Source organism: Hemitrygon akajei, unplaced genomic scaffold, assembly GCF_048418815.1.
Source record: "Hemitrygon akajei unplaced genomic scaffold, sHemAka1.3 Scf000053, whole genome shotgun sequence".
NCBI lineage: Eukaryota > Metazoa > Chordata > Chondrichthyes > Myliobatiformes > Dasyatidae > Hemitrygon > Hemitrygon akajei.
The window spans coordinates 163,641-187,600 of NW_027331939.1; the positions used below are offsets into that span (position 1 = coordinate 163,641).

The window sequence follows — 23,960 nt, forward strand, 5'->3', positions numbered from 1 at the left end:
TTTGTTCAATTCCCAGACGCAGGCCCCAAATTTGTTATGAACCATAATGCTTTAGAAACAAGCCAGCAGCAATAGACTACACCTGGAGTCTGGTTTTGATGTTAAATCTATCTTTATTAGAATCTACTTGTAATGTTGCAACTTAAACAAGATAAACAGAAGTTAACAGTGTTAAGTTTATAAATGTGAGTAAATATAACTCCCAAACTATTGAGCTCGGAGGAAACAAGGCTTTGAGTCTTGAGATGGTAAAATATGAAAGTTCAGTTCAACTACAGAATAGGCGATGAGAGAGAGAGATTTGTAATCCAGGGTATATGGCGAGAGAATGCAAATATGTAGAATTCCACAGGTTCCACGGTGGTAAAATGAGAGAACAGTCGCTGCAGATTTTATCCGTCATCGTTTCAAATCCACATACAAATTATCACCGAAAGTGACTTGTCACAAGGTGTATCGTCTTCAAGTGAATTAGCCCAGGCAAGGGCTAACACATAAGTGGTCTCCACAGGATGCCCCAAATCCGATCCACTCCTATGGATCAAACGAGGTGACAAACACATATTCGATGTACGGTGAACGATAATTAACCCACCCTTGTGGGCATAGGAAAGTTCCAAACAGTGACCCTTGGCCACTAGTTCCCTGGTTTCGATTCTACCATTTTTCCTCCTTCGTCTCCGTCTGACTCTGAGTGTCTGTGTCCTCGGTTAAAACTAAACAAGCTGCGAGCGATGTAAACAAGCTGCAAGTCAGACTGATTCAGCATCCTAATCTCTGTCTCTCTCTCTTAAAATGACAGTCCACAGCAAAGGAAACCCAGGGATTCATAACAACGGCCAGTCCCCACTGTGAACTGACTTGTGTGCCAGTAGGGTGGATGACTGAGTGAATCCCTTCCCATAGACCGAGCAGGTGAACGGCTTTTCCCCAGTGTGAACTCGCTGATGATTCTGTAGGTGGGATGACTGAGTGAATCCCTTCCCACAGACTGAGCAGGTGAATGGCTTCTCCCCAGTATGAACTCGCTGATGACTCAGTAATGTGGATGACTCAGAGAATCCCTTTCCACAGACTGAGCAGGTGAACGGCTTCTCCCCAGTGTGAACTCGCTTATGACTCTGTAGGGTGGATGACCGAGTGAATCCCTTCCCACAGACTGAGCAGGTGAACGGCTTCTCTCCAGTGTGAACTCGCTGGTGACTCAGTAGGGTGGATGACTGAGTGAATCCCTTCCCACAGTCTGAGCAGATAAATGGCTTCTCCCCAGTGTGAACTCGCTGATGATTCTGTAGGTGGGATGACCGAGTGAATCCCTTCCCACAGACTGAGCAGGTGAACGGCTTCTCCCCAGTGTGAACTCTCTGATGATTCTGTAGGTTGGATGACTGAGTGAATCCTTTCCCACAGTCTGAGCAGGTGAATGGCTTCTCTCCAGTGTGAACTTGCTGATGACTCAGTAATCTGAATGACTCAGAGAATCCCTTCCCACAGTCAGAGCAGGTGAACGGCTTCTCCCCAGTATGAACTGACTGGTGTGCCAGTAGTTGGGATGACCGAGTGAAACTCTTCCCACAGTCTGAGCAGGTGAACGGCTTCTCACCAGTGTGAACTCGCTGATGACTCTGTAGGCTGGATAACTGAGTGAATCCCTTCCCACAGACTGAGCAGGTGAATGGCTTCTCCCCAGTGTGAACTCGCTGATGACTCTGTAGGATGGATGATCGAGTGAATCCCTTCCCACAGACTGAGCAGGTGAATGGCTTCTCCCCAGTGTGAACTCGCTGATGACTCTGTAGGCTGGAAAACTGAGTGAATCCCTTCCCACAGACTGAGCAGGTGAACGGCTTCTCCCCAGTGTGAACTCGCTGATGACTCTGTAGGATGGATGACTGAGTGAATCCCTTCCCACAGACTGAGCAGGTGAATGGCCTCTCCCCAGTGTGAACTCGCTGATGACTCAGTAGGGTGGATGACTGACTGAATCTCTTCCCACATTCTGAGCAGGTGAACGGCCACTCCCCAGTGTGAACTCGCTGATGATTATGTAGTTGGGATGACTGAGTGAATCCCTTCCCACAGACTGAGCAGGTGAACTGCCTCTCCTTAGTGTGAACTCGCTTATGACTCTGTAGGTGGGATGACTGAGTGAATCCCTTCCCACAGACGGAGCAGGTGAATGGCCACTCCCTATTATGAACTGACTGGTGTGCCAGTAGTTGGGATGACTGAGTGAATCCTATCCCACATTCTGAGCAGATGAACGGCTTCTCCCCAGTGTGAACTCGCTGATGATTCTGTAGGTTGGATGACTGAGAGAATCCCTTCCTACAGACTGAGCAGGTGAACGGTTTCTCCCCAGTATGAACTCGCTGATGACTCTGTAGGTGGGATGACTGAGTGAATCCCTTCCCACAGTCTGAGCAGGTGAACGGCTTCTCCCCAGTGTGATCTCGCTGATGTCTCTGTAGGTTGGATGATGCAGTGAATCCCTTCCCGCAGATTGTGCAGGTGAATGGCTGCCCCCTGGTGTGAACACGCTGGTGTGCCATTAGGTCAGATGACCGAGAGAATCCCTTCCCCAAAATTCAGCAGATGACCAGCCTCTGCCCAGTGTGATCTGACAGGTTTGTCCACAGGTGGGATGCCCGACAGAATCCTTTCTCACACACAGAGCAGGTGAATGGCCTTGCCCAGTGTGAACTTGCTGATGTACCTTCAATTGAAATGACCGAGTGAATCCATTCCCACTGTCTGAGCAGGAAGGATGGTCGATTGAATCCCTTGCTCCACTTCTTAAATATCTAGACAGAGACAACAAAACTGTTGTGCCGTGTTTGAGATTCCTGGAGACAGATCCCGTTTTTAACCTGTAAAAGATTTACAACATCAATCAATGGGTGTAGGACAACATTTCAGATGAGATTTCTTGAGTTGCCAAGGTTTGATTTGGTATCACACTGTTACACTGAGGTTAAACCCAAGTTGGACAGAGAAATCATCTCCTGACTGGGCAGAGTGCTGGTATCTGGAATGACCATCAATCACCATATGCGTTTCAAGTTCCAACTCCTTAAAGTGCAGGGTTACAAGCTGCAGCTGGGTTCATTTCTTGTAAGTGAGGGCATCAGGGACACTACAGGTCTCCCCATCTTCCCTCCAATACCCCCTCTAATTTGTAATAACCAGTGTGTACATAAATCTTGCACTGTGCATTTTTTTTACCCAGTGACAAGTTGTGCACAGTGAATTTTATATAGAGAGGTATTCATTTTCACAGCTAGCAAATCACTGTCAATAGGAACTTTGATCTCCTCTGGGTTCGATCCAGTTCATCTGCACTCTCACACAACCGATGTAGCAGGCCTGTAATGGGTAATGAAGGATTTTCTCACCAAAGTTTTTGTATATTGTCCATATGTGGTTAGCTTGCTAAGTTACACTAAAAAAAGTCAGATTTCCAAATATCACTCCACTTCTTCCCACTTGCAAATTCTCCAGAAACTTTTGCAACACCACAATACACACAGGGGACTCAAGTATCACCAGTTTCTATATTCTACATAAATATTTCCCCTGAACCCTCCCCCCCCCAATCCCCCCCCCCCCAATGACTGACAGTGGTTAACTCAGTTTCTATATTCCCCTGAAGCCTCCCACAATTCTCCAGCAACGTTTGCATCGCCACAATACACACATCAGACAAAGACTGACGGTGGTGAACTCAGTGATGGTAATGCCAATGAATATGAAGGGAGGGGCAGTAGTCTGTCTCACTGGAGTCTGGCACATTTGAGATGTGAAAGCTACTTGCTGTCCAAGGCAAAGGTGCTTGATATCATTATGTACCCAGAGAGAATGGGTCAAAACATGTTCTCACCGGTAGAAAAGTCCAGAACGAGAGGAGGGAGCTCAAGCAACACACACAAAATGCTGGAGGAACTCAGCAGGCCAGGCAGCATCTATGGAAAAGAGTACTAATGCTGAATTCCTCCAGCATTTTTTGTGTGTTGCTTGGATTTCCAGCATCTTCAGATTTTCTCTTATTAGTGATTGGAGGTAGAACAAAGGTGACTTCCTCAACTGGTGATGTAAAAGATTTTATTCCCTTTCTCCCAGTTCCTAATCCTTGCATTTAGATAGCTGGAGCTCAGCTCTGTCTGAGAGATCCATCGGTTCCCATTCACTCATCAGCCGGAAGCTCCCCGGGGCCCGTGTACGGATCGTGGTGCTGAGAGAGAGGGACGAGAGCAGGACTGTGCCGGGATTGTTGGCCACGGTGTCCGGATTTCACAGGAATCGTCCCGAAGTCGGTGTTTAAGATAAAAACACAGAGAATCGTTCTTACCTGGACCCGACATTTTCAAGGCCTTCAGTGTACTGCGCGCATGCGTGATACTCAGGGACGTCCTCAGGCTGAAGCCTGCGCATTTCATCGGCACTTCAGCGCCGGTGAAATTCTCAACGCATGGCCTTATGGGTAATCACGGTGCCATTAAACTTTTCTGCAAGCACCTGTTCAATGTCCATACCTCATTTTTTTCGTGTGTATAGAAAAATCTGCAGCTGTTTTAACGTAGAAAGCGGCTCCCATAAGCAATATACTCAATATCAACGTGATTCTAATGCCAAAGTAAAATGCAGTTATAAAACACAGGAGATTCTGCAGTTGCTCGGAATACAGAGACGCACACACACACAAAATGCTGGAGGAACTCTGCAGTTCAAGCAGCAACTAAGCAGCGGAGTACACAGGCTAGGCTCGGCCTAAACTTTGTCTATTTATTCCTCTCCACATTTGCTGCCTGACTGTTGATTTCCACCAGTATTTTGCAGAAATTTACCAGCTTTTTTTTTCAATCAACCAGTTTCCAAATGCTTCTAATCTTTCTTTTGCAGCTTTTCCTGCTGGTCTGATTCCTCCTCCTCGTCGTAAACTCTGGACCCCATCTCTCTTTGCAGCCCCAAAGCCCTGACTCAGGCTGGCAGCTCTTTGGTTTCTGACTCTGCTCCATCGAAGATACACTCGCTAGTCTGCTGTCAGACTTTAGAGGTGCATTGTGTAACGAGACCGCAGGTACGTTTACTGTGAGTGTCCCTTTAAGTGCCAGAGTGAGGCGGGTCTGTGACGTGAAACACAAAGGAGGGGAGAGAGAGAGAGAGAGAGAGAGAGAGAGAGAGAGAGAGAGAGAGAGAGAGAGAGAGAGAGAGAGAGAGAGAGAGAGAGAGAGAGAGAGAGAGAGAGAGAGAGAGAGAGAGAGAGAGAGAGAGAGGGGAGGGGAGGAAGGGAGGACAGGAGGAGAGGAGGGGAGGCGTGAGAGGGTTGGAGGGGGAGAGGGGAGGGTGTGGGGGTGGGGGATAGGGGAGGAGGGGGGTTAGTGGGGGGAGGAAGGAAGGAGGGGAGAGGGAGAAGGGGAGAGTGGGGAGGAGGGGAGGGGAGTACGGGAGGGGAGGGGAGTAGGGGAGTGGGAGAGGGGGAGGGGAGGGGCAGAGGGGAGAGGGGAGAGGGGCGAGGAGGGAGATGGGGGAGAGGGGAGAGAACGTCAAAACCACAGTGAGCTTATCGTCTTATTCAGACCGGAGAAAATCATGCAGGTGTATAAGATGATGAGAGGCATTGGTCGTGTGGATAGACAGAGGCTTTTTCCCAGGGCAGAAACAGCTAACACGAGGGGAATAGGTTTAAGCTGCTTGGAAGTAGGTACAGAGGAGATGTCAGAGCTAAGCTTTGTTTAAGCAAAGAGTGGTGTGTGTGTGGAACGCACTGCCAGCGACGGTGGTAGAGGCGGATACAATAGGGTCTTTTAAGAGACTCTTAGATAGGTACATGGAGCTTAGGAAAATAGGTGGCTACGCGGTAGGGTAATTCTAAGCAGATCTAGAGTAGGTTACATAGTCGGTACAACATTGTGGGCCAAAGCATCTGTAATGTGTTGTAGATTTCTGTAATTCTATGAAATTCAAGGGAAATCTCCTATCCCACGGAGTGGTGACTAGTTGCAACCAGTCATCTCAGGGAGGGTGAGAGGGGAACGGCAAGGATAGATTTTCATATACTGATATGGAACAGAAACATGGGCAGGGACCAGCTGGGCCGAGTGGCCTCTGAAGCGAGACACGGGATTTGATACAAACTTATTAATCTTTCACAGATCCATTGTATTAAACACTAGTCCAGTTTAAGGCTAACATCAGCAGAACAGACTCCTCCAATGCTCAGTGACCAGGGTTCAGTCCTGGGTGCGATGAGCAGCCGCAAGAACTGCAGAATCTGACAGTAACAGTCCCTCATGAACCTGCAGCTGCCTTCAGTCACCGTGATGGTTAAACATTTAACACGGAGCTGATTTGAACTTCCCTGATGTGAAGTTGCTGGTGTTGCAGCAGCTGGGATGATTGATAAAACTCTTTGCTCACTCCGGACAGAAATGTGGCCTCTATTTATTGTGAACTCACCGGAGCATCACAAGGTGGGTTAACTGAATGAGTCTCTTCGCACACACGGAGCAGGTGAACGGCCGCTTCCCAGTGCGAAGCTGTTGGTGTATCTGCGATGGCCGACCGAATCCCTTCCAAAATGAGAGCCAGTGAATGACGTCACACTGCTATAACGTCAGGGCGATGTATCCAATCAGATCACGGGCACGGGCACGTGATCGGGCTCTCCTTGTAGCGAGTGGGACGCTGTCTTCTCCAACATCTCCGCCTCCACATTCAAGGATCGGTGGCATTCAAGCGCTGGTGAACTAACGAGATGTTGTGTTTGAGACTCCAATAGAGAAATCCTTTGCCTTTTCTACACTGTTAAAATTTTACAAACCACGTCATTAGGAGGAGGACAACATTTCAACTGAGATAATTTTAGTCTCCAGGATGCCTACTGATACCTTGCCCTACTGTCCTGTTTATTAGTTATTGTAATGCCGGTACTGTTTTTGTGCACTTTATGCAGTCCTGGGTAGGTCTGTAGTCTAGTATAGCTTTCTCTGCGTTTTTTTTAATTACGTAGTTCAGCCTAGTTTTTGTACCGTGTCATGTAAACCATGGTCCTGAAAAACGTGGTCTCAGTTTTCACTATGCACTGTACCAGCAGTTATGGTCGAAATGACAATAAAAGTTGACTTGACTTGACTTGACTTGAAAAACACTGTCACAGCTCAAAACAAATTGGAGGAAAAAAAACTTAATCTTCTACATCAGGCACAACATCAAACGCTCTGCTTCCCTCTCTGTATCCAAATGGATCATTCCTCCCCTTCATCAGTCTATGACTTGGCTCAGTTTGTCTGTCTCCTTTGCATTCTGAGCATGCGCCACGCACCTACTGAGTTCACATTTTATTTACACGGCTGTGACTAGAGTCTTTCTGATTCTGACTAGAGTCCCTCCCGGCATTTGACGGTGGTAAACTCAGAGTCAGCAATGGTATTGAACATCGGGAGTAGGTGATTAGGCTTTTTCGTTGGAGATCGATAAACTGCCGGTATTGCGTGTCTGGATGAGTGGGTCGTTTTCAGACTGGAAGGAGGTAGCGTTTGCAGTACCCCAGAGATCAGTCCCCGACAACAGTTGTTCACAGTTTAATGTCCTGGCGGAAGCAGCGAGATGTGAGATGTCCCAGTCTGCTGGTGACGCAGAAAGACTGGACTTGGGGGAGGGGCGGCTATTCACATGCAATTTCGTAGCTTTGCAATCAGTACATAGTGCACTGTGGGGCTGCAGCGGCGGGTTCCAATCTGCTAATTACGTTTGCTGACAACACTCCATTGATCGGCCGAATCCCAAATAACGAGGCAGCCTACAGAGAAGAAGTCATCACCCGACACAGTGGTGTCAAGAAAACAACCTCTCCCTCATTGTGACAAAAACAAAGGAGCTGGTTGTGGATTACAGGAGGAATGGAGACAGGGAGCAAATTCAACATTTCCAAGTCTGTTATTGAGACAAAATGCACATTTCAATATTGATCATGACACAATGTATTATATATATTGTTAATGACATAAAGCATATTTATAGATTGTGACTGACAGAGAATCGTATAATTTGTGTTCCGTGTGTTATCTGAATGTACTTGCCTGTGATGCTGCCACAAGTCAGTGTTTCTCTGTTCCTGTACCTTCCCGTACTTGTGCACTTGGCAATAAATTCAGCAAGACCTGAGAAATCTCAGTGAGATTTGATTAGTGATGATCATCTTGGCAGCTCGGTAGGTCGAATGTATGAGACAGTACACTGTTAAATGCAAAACCCTGAACAGTGTTGATGATCAGAGGGATCTTAGACTCCAAGTTCAGCGCTCCCTGTAAGAGACTACACAGATTGATCGGGTGGTTAAGAAGGCAAATGACGTGGTTGTCTTTATTAGTTGAAGCACTGAGTTCAAAAGTCGGTAAGTTGTGTTGCGGCTGTTACGAGCCTGCGGTCGTACTGTGACTGTTTCTTTAACAGCGCAGGCGTGAGGAGGCGGGACTATGACGTCAGTCACAGGCTGACGGCGCTGACTGTTGACTGAACCATAAGAGAGAGAGCGATCTGTAGACAGGCAGTTGGCCAATCTAAAGAGAGAGAGAGACTGGAAAAGCTGATAGCTGATAGTCGCAGCTGAGGCTTGGAAATCTCCTATGCCCACAAGAGTGGGTTGATCATCGGTACACAGAACCACAACGAATGTATGGCTGTCACTTCGTATAATCCATAGGAGTGGAGTTTAGAATATATTGTGTGGTAACCCCTGGAAGACGGTATTCCTGTGACAGGTCACTTTCGCTGATAACTCATATCTGGACGGATTCAACGAAAAAGAACTTCGTCGACGGTTATTTTGAAGTAACGGCCTTTTCTCTACGTTTCACCCTGGATTACAAATATCTCTCTCCCGTCATTTATTCCGTGGATTACTGAACTTCCTGCTTTACCATCTCAAGACTCGAAGCTTTGTTCCCTCAGGCTCGATAGTCTGGGAATTATATTGACACATATATACACATAACACTGTTAACTTTATTTCATTGTTACTATAAGTAGATACTAATAAAGAGAGTGGTTTTAAGATCAAAACCAGACTCCAGTGTGAACTCTATTGCTGCTGGTTCGTTTCTAAAACGTTTCAGTTGGTAACACAGTTTTATAAAACTAGTTAGACCACATCTGGAGTGTTTCATACAGTTCTGGTCGCCCCCATTCTCGGAAGGATGTCGGGGCTTTGGACGGGGCGCAGAAGCGGTTTACTAGGACACTGTCTGGATTAGAGGGCATGAGCTATAACGAGAGGCTGGACAAACTTGGTTTGTTTTCTCCAGAGCGGCGCAGGCTGGGGTGTGACTGGATGGACGTTTATACGATTACGAGAGGAATAGAAAGAGTGAACAGACGATATATTTTTCATGGAATGAAAATACATTTTCATGAAATGTCTAATACATTTAAGGTGAGAGGAGATGTGAGCGGCAATCTTGCTTCTTTCCACAGAGTAGTGGGTAACTGGACATCTGTCTGGGGGTGGGAGACCAAACTGGTCACGTGATCCCGTTTACTGTTCACATTTTTCTTCAGATCTGCAGCATCTGCGGGTCACTGCTCTCCGTGTACGTGTAGCTTCACCTTTTGCCCCTTCAGACAAGGCAGTGAGATCCGGATCTGTCACGTCCTCTCGTTGTGGTGGACAATATGGATTTTCGGAAATATTTTCAGCATGTTTCATTTCACTGTTTTTATCTGCTGAAGTGCAGCCAATGTTTCTGCGTGTCTGACCCATTTATGTGAGAATTTAGCCTTTTCTATTTATCTGAGCTTCTCATAAATGTCTATAGTTCAGTTAAGCTTCACTTCACTACTTCCAAAGCAACAACCCAGTCAGTCAAATAGTCGACACAATTAAAATAGTTTATTACATCTTTTTTAATTTTGTACTATTTATATAATTTAACTATGTGATATTTATATTCTTATATTAAATCACAATTGTTAAAATCTATGGTTATGAATTAGGTTCTACTGCTGCCGCATGGACAACGAATTTTATGACATATGCCGGTGCTATTAAACCTGATTCTGATATTGATATGGGAGACCCACCACCGGTCACCTGATCCCAGTTACCGCAGATCGTAATGTGAGATTGAAGCCTTTTCTATTCATTTGCATTTCTCAGAAATGACAACAGTTCAGTTTCCTTCTGAAGTTCCAGAGCAGAAGCTCAGTCTGTCTTTTTTGTCAGTCCACACAATTAAAATGGGGAATTTGTTTATTCTTATCACGTGCTGAGCTACAGTAAAAATCTTGCCTGACGTACCATCCACACAGATCGACACATTACAACGGTACATTGAGCTGATATACGACAAAACAATAACTGTAACAAAGCATTCCGGCTGCAGAGAAAGTGCAGTGCAGATAGACATATGGTGCAGGGTCACTTCGAGTTACATTGTGAGGTCGGGTTCATTTTATCATTCATTTGGCTTCTAACCACAGACAGGAAGCCGTCTTTGAGCGGGGTGTTACGCGCTTTAAGGCTTTTTTATCTCTTCCCCGATGGGGCAGCGGGTTTGCAGCGAGAATGTCCAGGTTGTGAGGATCTTTGAGTACATGATCTGCTTTTCCGAGGGAGGGGAAGTGTAGGAAGAGTCCATGGAGGGGAGGCTTGTTTCACTGATGTTCTCTGCAGTTCCTTGCAGTCATGGGCAGAGCAGTAGCCATACGAAGGCGTGAAGTATCGACAAGAAGCTCAGAGACCTCGGCCTTCACCCTGCCTTGTGTAGATGGATCCTGGACTTCCTGTCAGATCGCCGGCAGGTTGTAAGAGTGGGCTTTATCTCCTCTGACCCTCAGCACACATACCCCACAGGGTTGTCTCTTTGGTCCCTCCTTTACTCTTTGTGCACCCATGACTTGTGTTGCCACCCACAGCTCCAATCTGCTAATTAAATTTGCTGACAGCACTACATTGATTGGCCTAATCTCAAATATTGATAAAAATCGGTCAAATGCCTTCTGACAAGGCTTGGTCCAAACAAACATTTCACCCTTCTTCAGGAGGAAGAGCGATAGCAGCAAAGTTCTTACAGAACTTACGATAATATCCATCCATTCCCAGAAACCTTCTAAGAGCCTTCTTAGCAGTCAGAATAGGAACTTAAGAAATTGCCTGGACTTTTGCCCGAACAGGAGCCAACTTGCTTTGACCTACAACGTAGCTAAGTTAACTGTAAGGCTGGCCTGGGAAAACCTGTCAAACAGCTTTTCTACTGCAGAGATATGCTCTTCCCAAGTGTCACTCCCTGTGACTAAGTCAGCAATATAGGCATCTGTGTGTTCCAACCCTCGAATTACAGAATCATTCATTCTCTGGAATGTTACTGGAGCATTTTTCCTTCCAAAAGGCAAAACATTGTATTCATACAACCCAGAAGGTGCCACAAATGCAGAAATTTCTCTACCTCTCTCCATCAATGGAACAAATCAATACCCTTTCAACAGATCAATCTTTGTAAGAAATTTAGTTTTTCCAACCTTATCGATGCAATCATCCACCCTAGGGATAGGATAGGCATCTGTTTTTGTTACTGGATTTACCTTCCTATAATCAGTGCAAAATCTAACACTACCATCAGGTTTGGGCACAATAACGGGGGGTGAGCTCCAATCTGATGCTGAAGGGCTAATAATACCATTTTCCAGCATATATTCAATTCCTTGCTCAGCCTGTTTACACTTTTCTACGTTCATGCAATATTGGTGTTGTTTAATCGGTTTGGATTGACCGATATCTGCGTCATGTACTGAGACCGTGGTTTGCTTGGGAACATCGGGAAATAAATCTTTAAACTTCAGAATTAATTCCTTCAGCTGTTGTTGTTGCTTTGGCTGCAGATGAGCCAACTTGTTATCAATGTTTTCTGGAACAACCGAGTTCATTCGCCTAACTGCGACCATGTTTGGCTTGTGAAGAGTCTCAGACAAGTAAATTGTTTCATTCTCAGGTTGCCAGATTCATATGATTTGACAACAACACTCACAGATGGTGCCTGCTTGTCAAAATAAGGCCTTATCATATTTATGTGTACCACCTATGTTAGTTTACGTTGGTCGGGTGTTTTAATAACATAATTCACATCATTAATTTGAGAGACTATTTCATGCGATCTATTGAATTTCACCTGGAGTGGATTCGTTAACATTGGAGATAAGGCAAGCACCTTATCTCCCACCTGGTATTTTCTTTCGTGAACCCACTTATCAAACCAACACTTCATTTTCTTTTGAGAAATCTTTAAGCTTTGTTTTGCTAGACTACAGACTTGGTGTAGTTTATTCTTGAAATTCTAAACATAGTCTAACAAGTTAACATGTACATCTCTATCAATCCACTGTTCCTTTAACAAGGTCAAATGGCCCCTCACTCTACAACCAAATACAAGTTCAAATGGAGTAAATCCCAGTGATTCCTGTACCGACTCTCTTACTGCGAACAAAAGCAAATGTATTCCTTCATTCCAGTCTTTTCCATTTTCAACACAATATGTCTTAATCATTGTTTTGAGGGCAGAATGAAATCTTTCCAAAGCCCCTAGTGATTCTGTATGGTAAGCAGATGATGCAGTTTGTTTAGTTTCCAGTTCATAAACTACCTGCTGGAATAATCCAGATGTAAAATCACTTCCTTGATCAGACTGGAATTCTTTAGGCAAACCAGATAAAGTAAAAAACTTGGTAAGAGCCTTCGCCAGTCTTAGCTTTAATATTTCTGAGAGGTATTGCCTCTGGGAATCTGGATGCAGTACACATAATAGTTAGCAGATACTGATGGCCAGCTTTAGTCTTTGGCAAAGGGCCAGCACAATCCACTATAGATTTTGAAGAGGACTCACCAAATGCAGGTTTAGACCACAGTGGGGCCACTAGGGTGACCTGAGTAGGTTTTAACAAGTGTGACAGGTTCTGCAAAAGGTTACAACATCTGTCCTCAAATTAGGCCAGTAACATTATTTCATAAACCTGTTTACAGTTATATTCACTCCGAAATGGCCACCTAAGGGCATACTGTGGGCCAAAGTTAAAATTTCAGTCCTATAAACGTTAGGAACTACAACTTGGTGAACAATTGCCCATTCCTCACTCGAAGGTATAGCAGGTGGCCTCCACTTCCTCATTATCACTCCATCCTTGAGATAATACCCTACTGGCACTTTCTTAATCTTATGATCTGAGAGAACTGTTTCTTTTAAAGCTTCAATCTCAGGGTCTCAGTTCTGTTCTGCTATAAACTCCTTCCCAGACAGGGATAAATCTTTCTCATCAGACTTACTACCTGAATCCTGTTGAAACAATGAAGGCAGAAAAGTCCCTGACATTCATCATAACCTGCATCCCGATTTTGGCTATCATGGGTATCAGAATCATGCTGCACAGAACCGCCTGCGTTGGCAGACTTTTTAGCCATACTTCGAGTTACTGGGCAGGAAGGATAAATGTTAAAATCCATCTGTGGGTCGTCAGTGGTTAGCTTAGTTGTCAACAGCACTGCAGGAAAAACTTTACCATCTGCCAGGTCATTCCCTAACAGCAAAGTAACATCTTCCACCGGTAAACTGGAGCATAATCCGATCTCAACAGGTCCCGAAACCAACCCTGACAGTAAAGTTACCTTGTGCAATGGCACGGAAACCATGCCGCCCCCAATGCCTTTAATAAGATTTACCTCAGCAGTGTCAGTCTCATCACCAAACTTTAGAATGCTGTCTAACGTACAGACAGACAGACATACTTTATTGATCCCAAGGGAAATTGGGTTTGGTTACAGCAGCACCAACTAAGAATAGTGAAGAAATATAGCAATATAAAACCATAAATAATTAAATAATAATAAGTTAATCATGCAAGCGGAAATAAGTCCAGGTCCAGCCTATTGGCTCTGGGTTTCTGACACTCCGAGGGAGGAGTTGTAAAGTTTGATGGCCAAAGGTAGGAATGACTTCCTGTGTTACATCTCGGTGGAATGAGTCTCTGGCTGAATGTACTCCTGTGTCTAACCAGTACATTATGGAGTGGGTGGGAGTCATTGTCCAAGATGGCATGCAACTTGGATAGCATCCTCTTTTCAGACACCACCGTCAGAGAGTCCAGTTCCACCCCCACAACATCACTGGCCTTACAAATGAGTTTGTTGATTCTGCTGGTGTCTGCTACCCTAGCCTGCTGCCCCAGCACACAACAGCAAACATGATAGCACTGGCCACCACAGCCTCCTAGAACGAATGACTGAGAAGCCCCAGTAACTCGAACAATTTTCACTGGTACCGTCATTTACTAATACAATCCCATCTGACATAAAATGTTTGAATCCCGTCTTAACTCAGTCAGACCTCTCAGACCTTAACTGAACCTCAACAGAATGTTCAGAACTCTGTGGGTTTATAGGTGTTTCAACACAGGCATTTGGGACTGCCTCCTTTTCCTTTTTCTTCTTCAGGACAGAACAATTAGCCATCACATAACCAGCTTTCCTACAACAGTAACAAGTAAGACCAGAATATTTCTCCTTCAACTGCATCCCTTCATCCTTACTCTTATCACTAGTCCAAACTTTAATTTCTGGTTTGCCCTGGTGATCCCTGCTACTCTTTTGGAAGCTCTTATTCGGGATAAACTTAACCATATGAGTTAAAGCAAACTCATCTGCTAATCCAGCAGACTCCTGCAAAGTGGCAGCATCCTTTTCATCTAAATATGTCTTTATGTCATCAGGGACGCACCTTTCGAATTCTTCAATTAAAACCAACTCTTTCTATCTGTAAAATCATCATTTATATTTTTATACATGCACCAGTGGTCAAAACACACAGACTTCTGAGAAGCAAATGCCAGATAAGTCTGATTCACAAATTTCCTCCAATTTCCAAATTTTTTCCTGTGTGATTCTGGGACCAACTCATAAGCTTTGAGCACAGCCTGTTTCACTATGTCATAATCAGCTGCTTCATCAACTATCAAAGCAGAATAGGCCATGGCCTCCTCTACTCTACATGGCCTCCAAAGCCATGGCCTCCTCTACTGTCAAGATGAAGCCACACTCAGGTTGGAGGAACAACACCTTATCTACCGGCTGGGTAGCCTCCAACCTGATGGCGTGAACATTGACTTTTCTAACTTCCGTTAACACCACTCCTCACCTTTTCACCCCATCCGTGATATATTTAGATGTTTTGTTCCCTCTTTCTCTGCCCATCACTCTGCCTGTTCTCCATCTCCCTCTGGTGCTCCCCTCCCCCTTTGTTTCTCCCTAGCCCTCCCGTCCCATGATGCTGTCCCTTCTCCAGTTTTGTATCCCTTTTGCCAATCACCTTTCCGGCTCTCAGCTTCACCCCACCCCCTCCGGACTTCTATCTTTCACATTTCCCTCTTCCCCTCCTACTTTCAAATCTCTTACTATCTTTCCTTTCAGTTAGTCCTGACGAAGGGTCTCGGCCCGAAACGTCGACAGTGCTTCTCCTTATAAATGCTGCCTGGCCTGCCGTGTTCCACCAGCATTTTGGGTGTTGCCCAAACTATTGAGCTCGGGGGAATCAAGGCTTAGAGTCTTGAGATAGTAAAGTAGGCAAGTTCAGTTTATCCACAGAATAGGTGATGAGAGAGATATTTGTAATCCAGGGTAAATGTTGAGAGAAGGCAATTATGTCAAATTCCTCAGGTTCCACGCTGGTAAAATGAGAGTACAGTCGCTGTAGCTTTTATCTGTCATCATTCCAAAATCTCACGTACTAATTATCACCCAAAGTGACTTGTCACAAGGGGTATCATCTTCAAGTGACTTACCACACCACACCCAGGCAAGGGTTAACACATCAGTGGTCTTCAGAGGATACCCCAAATCAGATCCATTCCTATGGATCAAACGAGGTGACCACCACACATTCGATGTACTGTGAATCGATGATACCCTTGTGGGCATAGGAAAGTTACAGACAGTGACCCTTGGCCATTAGTTCCCTGGTTTTGATCCTTCTATTTTACCTCTTTCATCTCCGTCTGACTCTGAGTGTCTGTGTCCTCGCTTAAAACCAAAACAAGCTGCAAATCAGACTGAATCACCTTAATCTCTCTCTCTTAAAATGACAGTCTACAGCAAACGAAACCCAGCGATTCATAACAACGGCCACTCCCCATTGTGAACTGACTGGTGTGCCAGTAGTTGGGATGCCTGAGTGAATGCTATCCCACATTCTGAGCAGGTGAATGGCTTCTCCTCGGTGTGAACGCGCTGATGTCTCTGTAGGCTGGATAAATAAATGAATCCCTTCCCACAGTCTGAGCAGGTGAACGGCTTCTCCCCAGTGTGTACTCGCTGGTGACTCTGTAGGGTAGATGACTGAGTGAATCCCTTCCCACAGACTGAGCAGCAGAACGGCTTCTCCCCGGTGTGAATTTGCAGATGTCTCTGTAGGCTGGATAAATGAGTGAATCTCTTCCTACAGACTGAGCAGGTGAACGGCCTCTCCCCAGTGTGAACTCGCTGGTGATTCTGTAGGGTGGATGACTGAGTGAATCCCTTCCCACAGACTGAGCAGGTGAACGGCTTCTCCCCAGTGTGAATTTGCTGGTGTCTCTGTAGGGTGGATGAATCAGTGAATCTCTTCCCACAGAGTGAGCAGGTGAATGGCCTCTCCCCGGTGTGAACTCGCTGGTGTCTCTGTAGGGTGGATGAATCAGTGAATCTCTTCCCACAGAGTGAGCAGGTGAATGGCCTCTCCCCGGTGTGAACTCGCTGGTGTCTCTGTAGGGTGGATAACTGAGTGAATCTCTTCCCACAGACTGAGCAGGTGAATGGCTTCTCCCCAGTGTGAAGTTGCTGATGTCTCTGTAGGGTGGATAACTCAGTGAATCCTCTCCCACATTCTGAGCAGGAGAACGGCCTCTCCCCAGTGTGAACTCGTTGATGACTTTGTAGGTTGGATAACTCAGTGAATCTCTTCCCACATTCTGAGCAGGTGAACGGCTTCTCCCTAGTGTGAACTCGCTGATGACTCTGTAGGTTGGATAACTCAGTGAATCCCTTCCCACATTCTGAGCAGGTGAACGGCCTCTCCCCAGTGTGAACTCGCTGATGACTCTGGAGGTGGGATAACCGAGTGAATCTCTTCTCACAGACTGAGCAAGTGAATGGCCTCTCCCCAGTGTGAACTCGCTGATGTACCAGTAGGGTGGATGACTCAGTGAATCCCTTCCCACAGACTGAGCAGGTGTACGGCTTCTCCCCAGTGTGAACTCGCTGATGTTTCCATAGGGTGGAAGAGTGAGTGAATCTCTTCTCACAGACTGAGCAGGTGTACGGCCGCTCTCTGATGTGAAGTCGCTGGTGAGCCATTAGGTCAGATGACTGAGTGAATCGTTTCCCAGAAATTCAACAGATGACCAGCCTCTGCCCGGTGTGGTGTGAACTGATTGGTGTGGTGTGAACTGATTGGTGTGTCCACAGGTGGGAAGACCAACTGAATCCTTTCTCACACACAGAACAGATGAATGGCCTTGGCCAATGTGAACTTGTTGATGTACCTTCAATTGTGTTAACTGAGTGAATCCACTCCCACTGTCTGAGCAGGTGAACAGCCTTTCTCCTGTGTAAAATGATGGTTGGTCAAATGACGAATGGTCGATTGAATCCCTTGCTCCACTTCTTAAATATCCGGACAGAGACAACAAAACTGGCGTGCCTTGTTTGAGCTTCCTAGAGACAAATTCCTTCTCATTTTTAACCTGTAAAAAGATTTACAAAATCCATCAATGGGGTTAGGACAACATTACAGATGAGATTACTTGAGTTGCCAAGGTTTGATCTGGTATCACACTGTTACAGTGAGGTTCTACCCAAGTTGGACAGAGAAATCATCTCCTGACTGGGCAGAGTGCTGGTATCTGGAATGACCATCAATTCGCTGATGCTCTTCCTGTCTCTAAAAGAATGGGGCATTTCTGCCATCTCCAATTTGTGTCTTGGCTCAGTTTGACTATCTCCATTGGTATTATTCCCTGTTCCTGCTGAGCAGCATGGGTGCCTGGCCCCACAGTATCTGAAACAGTCTCACGCAAACAATCTTTCTTGACGTGCAGCTGGGACCTTCTTTTATGTATTATTAACTTAAAGTGCCACAATTTTAAAGCAATATAAAAAATTCTTGCTGAAATGAATGGTTGGTCCACACAGCTGTTAAAAGATCTTAGAGTAAATTTTTGTAATATTTCAGGTTTCTGTAGAAAAGTACAACACAGAAACAGGCCCTTTGGGCCATCTAGTTTGTGCTGAACTATTTAAATTGCCCACTCCCACATCCCTACCATCCAGGTACCTATACGAACCTCTTAAATGTTGAAATTGAGCTCACATTCACCACTCATGATGGCTGTTCATTCCACACCCGGATGACCGTCTGTGTGAAGAAGTTTCCCCTCATGTTCCCCTTAACATTTCACCTTTCACGCTTAACCCATGGCCACTGGTTGTAGTCCCACATCAATCAGTGGTAAAAGCCAGCTTGAATTTAGACCTTCACTTTAGTCGAAAATACTCAACAGGCGCTTTCTAAATGGTCACCTATGTCGATGTCATTGATAGGTTGAATAAATGCTATAAAAATGGTTATTCTACCGAAATTTTTATATATATTTCAAGCAGTTCCCTCTTTTGTTCCAAAAACATTTTTTGATAAAATAGATTCTTTGATTTTATCTTAGGTTTGGAATAATAAAATCTCTAGAGTAAATAAACTTTCATTACAAAAATCAAAAAAGATGGAGGACTGGCTTTACCAAACTTTAGATTTTATTATTGGGCAATTAATATTAGTTATATTACTTTTTGGATTTATGATATAGACGACCACGATCGCCCTTCATGGCTACAGTTGGAGGAAAATTCAGTAATGGGGTTTTCGTTAGCTTCTTTATTAGGAGCTCCTCTTCCGTTTTCGTTCTCCAGAATAGGTAGACAAGCTCTTAACCCTATTGTTAAACATACTTTAAAAATTTGGTTTCAATTTTGTAGATTTTTTAAATTAAATGATTCTTTACTTCCTAGTAATATTTATTCTAATTTCTTTTTTATACCATCAACTTTAGGTAAGGCTTTTTTAACATGGAAAATTAAGGGAATTAAAACTTTTTTAGATTTGTTTTTACAAGACTGTTTAATGTCTTTCTCACAGTTAATGGATAAATATGGATATCTCTAATACACATTTTTTCAGGTATTTACAGGTTAGGAATTTCTTACGCGATTTTTTACCGAATTACCCCTTGGCCTGCTCTTCAAATTTGGCTTATGTTATTTTTCAGTTTAAACCTTTTCAAAAATGATTAATAGCTATCATTTATAAACAGTTAATGAATGCTCGCATGTCACCTAAAGATAGGGTTCAACGTACCTGGGAAGTAGAACTTTAACATTCACTTTCAAATAATCAATGGAGTAAAATTTATTATTTAGTCAATAGTTCATCTATCTGCACACAACATATCTGAATTCAGTTTAAGATAGTACATAGGGCCCATATGTCCAAAGATAAATTGGCGCATATATTTCTGAATATAAGCCCTATTTGTGACAGATGTAACACAGAAATGGCTACTTTAACTCATATGTTTTGGTCATGTGTAAGTTTAAATAATTTTTGGAGGGATGTGTTTGGAATATTATCTAAAGTTATAGATATAGATGTTCAATCTAATCCACTTACAGCAATTTTTGGGATTATTCCAGAGGAAGCAAGCAAAGTGTCTGCTTCCACCCAACATGTGATAGCTTTTTCAACTTTACTGGCGAGGACAGCTATTTTGCTACACTGGAAATAATCTAACCCGACTACTGTTTTTTATTGGCTCTCCTCCATTATGTCATGTCCAAGCTTGGAGAAAATTAGAAGTAGGATATTTGATACATCCTTTAATTTTGAACAAGTCTGGCGACCTTTTATTCAATATTTTCACATGATTTAATTTATTTTTATTTATTTATTTTTTAAATTCTCTTTGGGGAAAATCCTTATCCATGAAGGTTTGGAGATGACTGGAAGGATGTGTTTTTCTCTCTCTCTCTCTCTCTCTCTGCTTTCTTTAATTCTATCCTCAATTAGACTGCCCAATCTTTCTTTGTCTTTCCTTTTTTTCTCTTTCTTTTTTTTTGTTTTTTATTTCAGTTTAGTTAGTGTATTTTTTCCCTTATCAATAAAATCTCCAATCTTTTTTTATGATTATTATGAGGAATTGTAGTTCTTTTTTTGACCATTGTATAAATAACAGCATAATATTTTACTTATTTGATTTTGATATTATATACTTTTTGTTTTTACTATTGCTGTCTATATGTCTTTTAAATTATCTACTTGTTAAACTCCTCTTCCGATTTGTATATTCTTTATTTGGAAATCAATAAAAAAGATTGAAAAATGAATTTACACAATCTATGCCCCTCTTTCACAATCAAATCTCCCCTCAATCTTTGATATTCCAAGGAATAAAGTCCTGAGAAGATGAACTGATCTCCAAAAGTCATGAAGTTAAAGATGAAACATTCTTTTCAACATTTTAAGCAAGATTAGAGTATTTTTTTTTACAATTTCAGAGTGGAAAAAAAAAGGAAAGGAGCACCATGCAAAAGTTTGGGAACCCCAAGAGATTTGAGCTCTCAGATAACTTTTACCAAGGTCTCAGACCTTAAGTAGCTTGTTAGAGCAATGGCTTGTTCACAGTCTTCATTAGGAAAAGCCAAGTGTTGCAAATTTCAAAGCTCTATAAATACCCTGATGCCACAAACCTCGTCCCAACAATCAGAGCCATGGGCTCCTCTAAGTCCCTGCCTAGCACTCTGAAAATTAAAATACATGATGCCCACGAAGCAGCAGAAGACTATAAGAAGACAGCAAAGCGTTTTCAGGTAGCCATTTCCTTAGTTCGTAACGTAATTAAGAAATAGCAGTTAACAGGAATGGTGGAGGTCAAGTTGAGGTCTGGAAGACCAAGAAATCCTTCCGACAGAACTGCTCGTAGGATTACCAGAAAGGCAAATCAAAACCCCCGTTTGACTGCAAAAGACCTTCAGGAATATTTAGCCAACTCTGAAGTGGTGGTGCACTGTTCTACTGCGCAGGGACACCTACACAAATATGACTTTCATGGAAGAAACATCAGAAAAAAACCTTTCCTGTGCCCTCGCCACAAAATTCAGCATCAGGTGTTTGCAAAGGAACATCTAAACAAGCCTTATGCATTTTGGAAACAAGTCCTCTGGACTGATGAAGTTAAAAAAGAACTGTTTGGCTGCAATAAGCAAAGGTATGTTTGGAGATAAAAGGGTGCAGAATTTCATGAAAAGAACACCTCTCCACCTGTTAAGCATGGGAGTGGATTGATCATGCTTTGGGCTTGTGTTGCAGCCAATTGGCACAGGGAACATTTCACTGGTAGAGGGAATACTGAATTCCATTCAATACCTGCAAGTTCTGGAAGCAAACATCACACCGTCTGTAAAAAAGCTGAAAATTAAAAGAGGATGGCTTCTACAACAGGATAATGATCCTAAACGCACTTCAAAATCCACAATGGACTACCTCAGGAAGCGCAAGCTGAACATTTTGCCATGGACCTCACAGTCCCCCGACCGAAACATCATCGAAAATCTGTGGATAGACCTCAAAAGAGCAGTGCATGCAAGACGGCCCAAGAATCTCACAGAACTAGAAGCCTTTTGCAAGGAAGAATGGGCAAAAATCCCCAAACAAGAATTGAAAGACTCTGAGCTGGCTACAGAAAGCATTTAGAAGTTGTGATACTTGCCAAAGGGGTTGCTACTAAGTACTGACCATGCAGGGCGCCCAAACTTTCACTTCAGGCCCTTTTCCTTTTTTATTATTTTGAAACTGTAAATGATGGATACAAAAGAGTAATCTTGCTTAAAATATTAAAGAGTGTGTCATCTTTAACTTTATGCCTTTTGGAAATCAGGTCTTTGTTTTACTCGCTTAGCTATTCACAGGAACAGAAAGGTGCCCAAATTTTTGCATGTCACTGTATGCAATTTTCTTGCTAAATGATGCTTTAAAAAGTCGGACTTCCAAATATCACTCCCCTTCTTTCCACTTGCAAATTCTCCAGCAATTTTTGCATCACCACAATACACACAGGTAACACCAGTTTCTGTATTGGGCATAAATATTTCCCCTGAACCCTCCCTCAGGTGACTGACGGTGATGAACTTGGTGATGCCAATGAATATGAAGGGAAGGGCAGTAGTCTGTCTCATTGGAGTCTGGCACATTTGTGATCTGAAAGCTACTTGTTGCCCAGGGCAAAGTTGTTTGATATCATTATGTACCCAGACAGAATAGGTCAAAACATATCCTCACGTGTAGAAAACTCCAGAACAAGCAACACACACAAAATGCTGGAGGAACTCAGCAGGCCGGGCAGCATCTATGGGAAAGAGTACTAATGCTGAGTTCCTCCGGCATTTTGTGTGAAATTCCTCCGGATTTCCAGCAGCTGCGGTTTTCTCTTGCTGCGGTTGGAGGCAGAACAAAGGTGATTTTCTCAACAGCTGATAGAAAGATTTTGTTCTCTTTTTTCCGAATTCCTAATCCTTGCATTCAGATTGCTCGAGCTCAGCTCTGTTTGTGAGATCTATCTGCTCCCATTCCCTGATTAGCCGGAAGCTCCCCGGGGCCCGCGTACGGATCGTGGGGCTGAGAGAGAGGAAAAAGACCTGCCTGTGCCGAGTTTGCGGGCCACAGTCTCCGGTTCTCACAGCAATTGTCACTCAATTAGAGTCGAAAAAGCCCTTACCTTTCCGCTCCTCCCGACATTTTGTATACTGCGCGCATGCGTAGTTATCGGAGACGGCAGCAACCCTGCGCCTGCGCATTTGATCAGTGCTTCAAACAACAGCGAAATTTTAATCGCGCGGCTTTATGGGTACTCACGGTGCCATTAAAAAGTTCTGCAAGCTTCGGTTTCATGTCCATATCTCAGTTTTTTTTTGTGTGTAGAAAACTCAGCAGCTTTCTTAACGCAAAAAGCGGCTCCCATAAACGATACACTCAATATCAACAGGCATTTCGTGTATCTAATGCCAAAGTTCACTCCCCTTACAAATGCAGATGTGAAACAAAAGAGATTCTGCAGTTGCTGGAAATACAAAGACGCACACACACACAATACTGAAGGAGCTCTGCAGTTCAGGCAGCAACTAAGCAGAGGAGTACACAGTCTAGACATGCTGAAGGGGCTCGGATTTAATGCTGCCCATTTATTCCTCTCCACATTTGCTGCCTGACCTGCTGATTACCTGCAATGTTTTGTAGAAATTAACCATTTTGTTTTTCAATTAACCAGTTTCCAAATGTTTCTCATCTTTCATTCATAGCCACATCCTGCTGATCTGGTTCCTCTTCCTCCTAATGCTCGTAACCTCCAGACCCCATCTCTTTCCAGAGCCCCAAAGCCCTGATTGGTGCTGGTAACTCTTTGGTTTCTGACTCTGCTCCACTGAAGATTCACTCGATAGTCTGCTGTCAGGCTTTAGAGGTGCATTGCAGCAACCCAGCTGTCTGAGGCACAGTCCTTTGAAATTGGTGAAAATGACACAAAATTTGAAAAGAGCAGGGAAATAGGAGTTTAACCACCTTAGTCCAGAGCTCTGGGGAAGGTCAAATACTCAGCGAGATCATCGTGTTAATTAGCCTGGGGAAAATCATGCAGGAAATTCATGCAGGTGTATCAGATGATGAGAGGCATTGGTCGTGTGAGAAGTCAGAGGCTTTTTTCCCCCCAGGGCTGAGATGGCTAACACGTGAGGGGCATAGTTAAGGTGCTTGGAAGTAGTTCAATGGAGGTGTCAGAGATATATTTTTTTATACAGATGGTGGTGGGTGTGTGGACTGCACTGCCAGCGACGGTGGTATAGACGGGTACAA

At 44.0% G+C, this 23,960-nt stretch overlaps 1 protein-coding gene across 1 annotated transcript; it reads right to left on the reverse strand.

Moving 5' to 3' along the window:
* Positions 1 to 289: 289 nt before the first annotated feature.
* LOC140721261 (uncharacterized) lies at positions 290 to 22,874 on the reverse strand. Its single transcript, XM_073036111.1, has 5 exons — positions 22,831 to 22,874; positions 16,875 to 17,754; positions 16,179 to 16,277; positions 4,349 to 4,473; positions 290 to 2,284 (listed from the first exon to the last, which is right to left on the reverse strand). Exons 2-5 carry the CDS (start codon positions 17,363 to 17,365, stop codon positions 828 to 830), a joined length of 2,172 nt encoding a protein of 723 aa, XP_072892212.1. The 5' UTR covers positions 17,366 to 17,754; positions 22,831 to 22,874; the 3' UTR covers positions 290 to 827.
* Between the last annotated feature and the right edge of the window lie 1,086 nt (positions 22,875 to 23,960).

Excerpts from the sequence above, each read along its gene's own strand:
- LOC140721261 (XM_073036111.1), bottom strand. The coding sequence starts at position 17,365 with ATGGCTCACCAGCGACTTCACATCAGAGAGCGGCCGTACACCTGCTCA. Across the intron at positions 16,278-16,874 it reads TGTGGGAGAGGATTCACTGA|CCTACAGAGACATCAGCGCG; the intron begins GTTATCCACCCT and ends TTATTTATCCAG. Across the intron at positions 4,474-16,178 it reads TCCCAACTACTGGCACACCA|GCCATGCGTTGAGAATTTCA; the intron begins GTCAGTTCACAA and ends ATTACCCATAAG.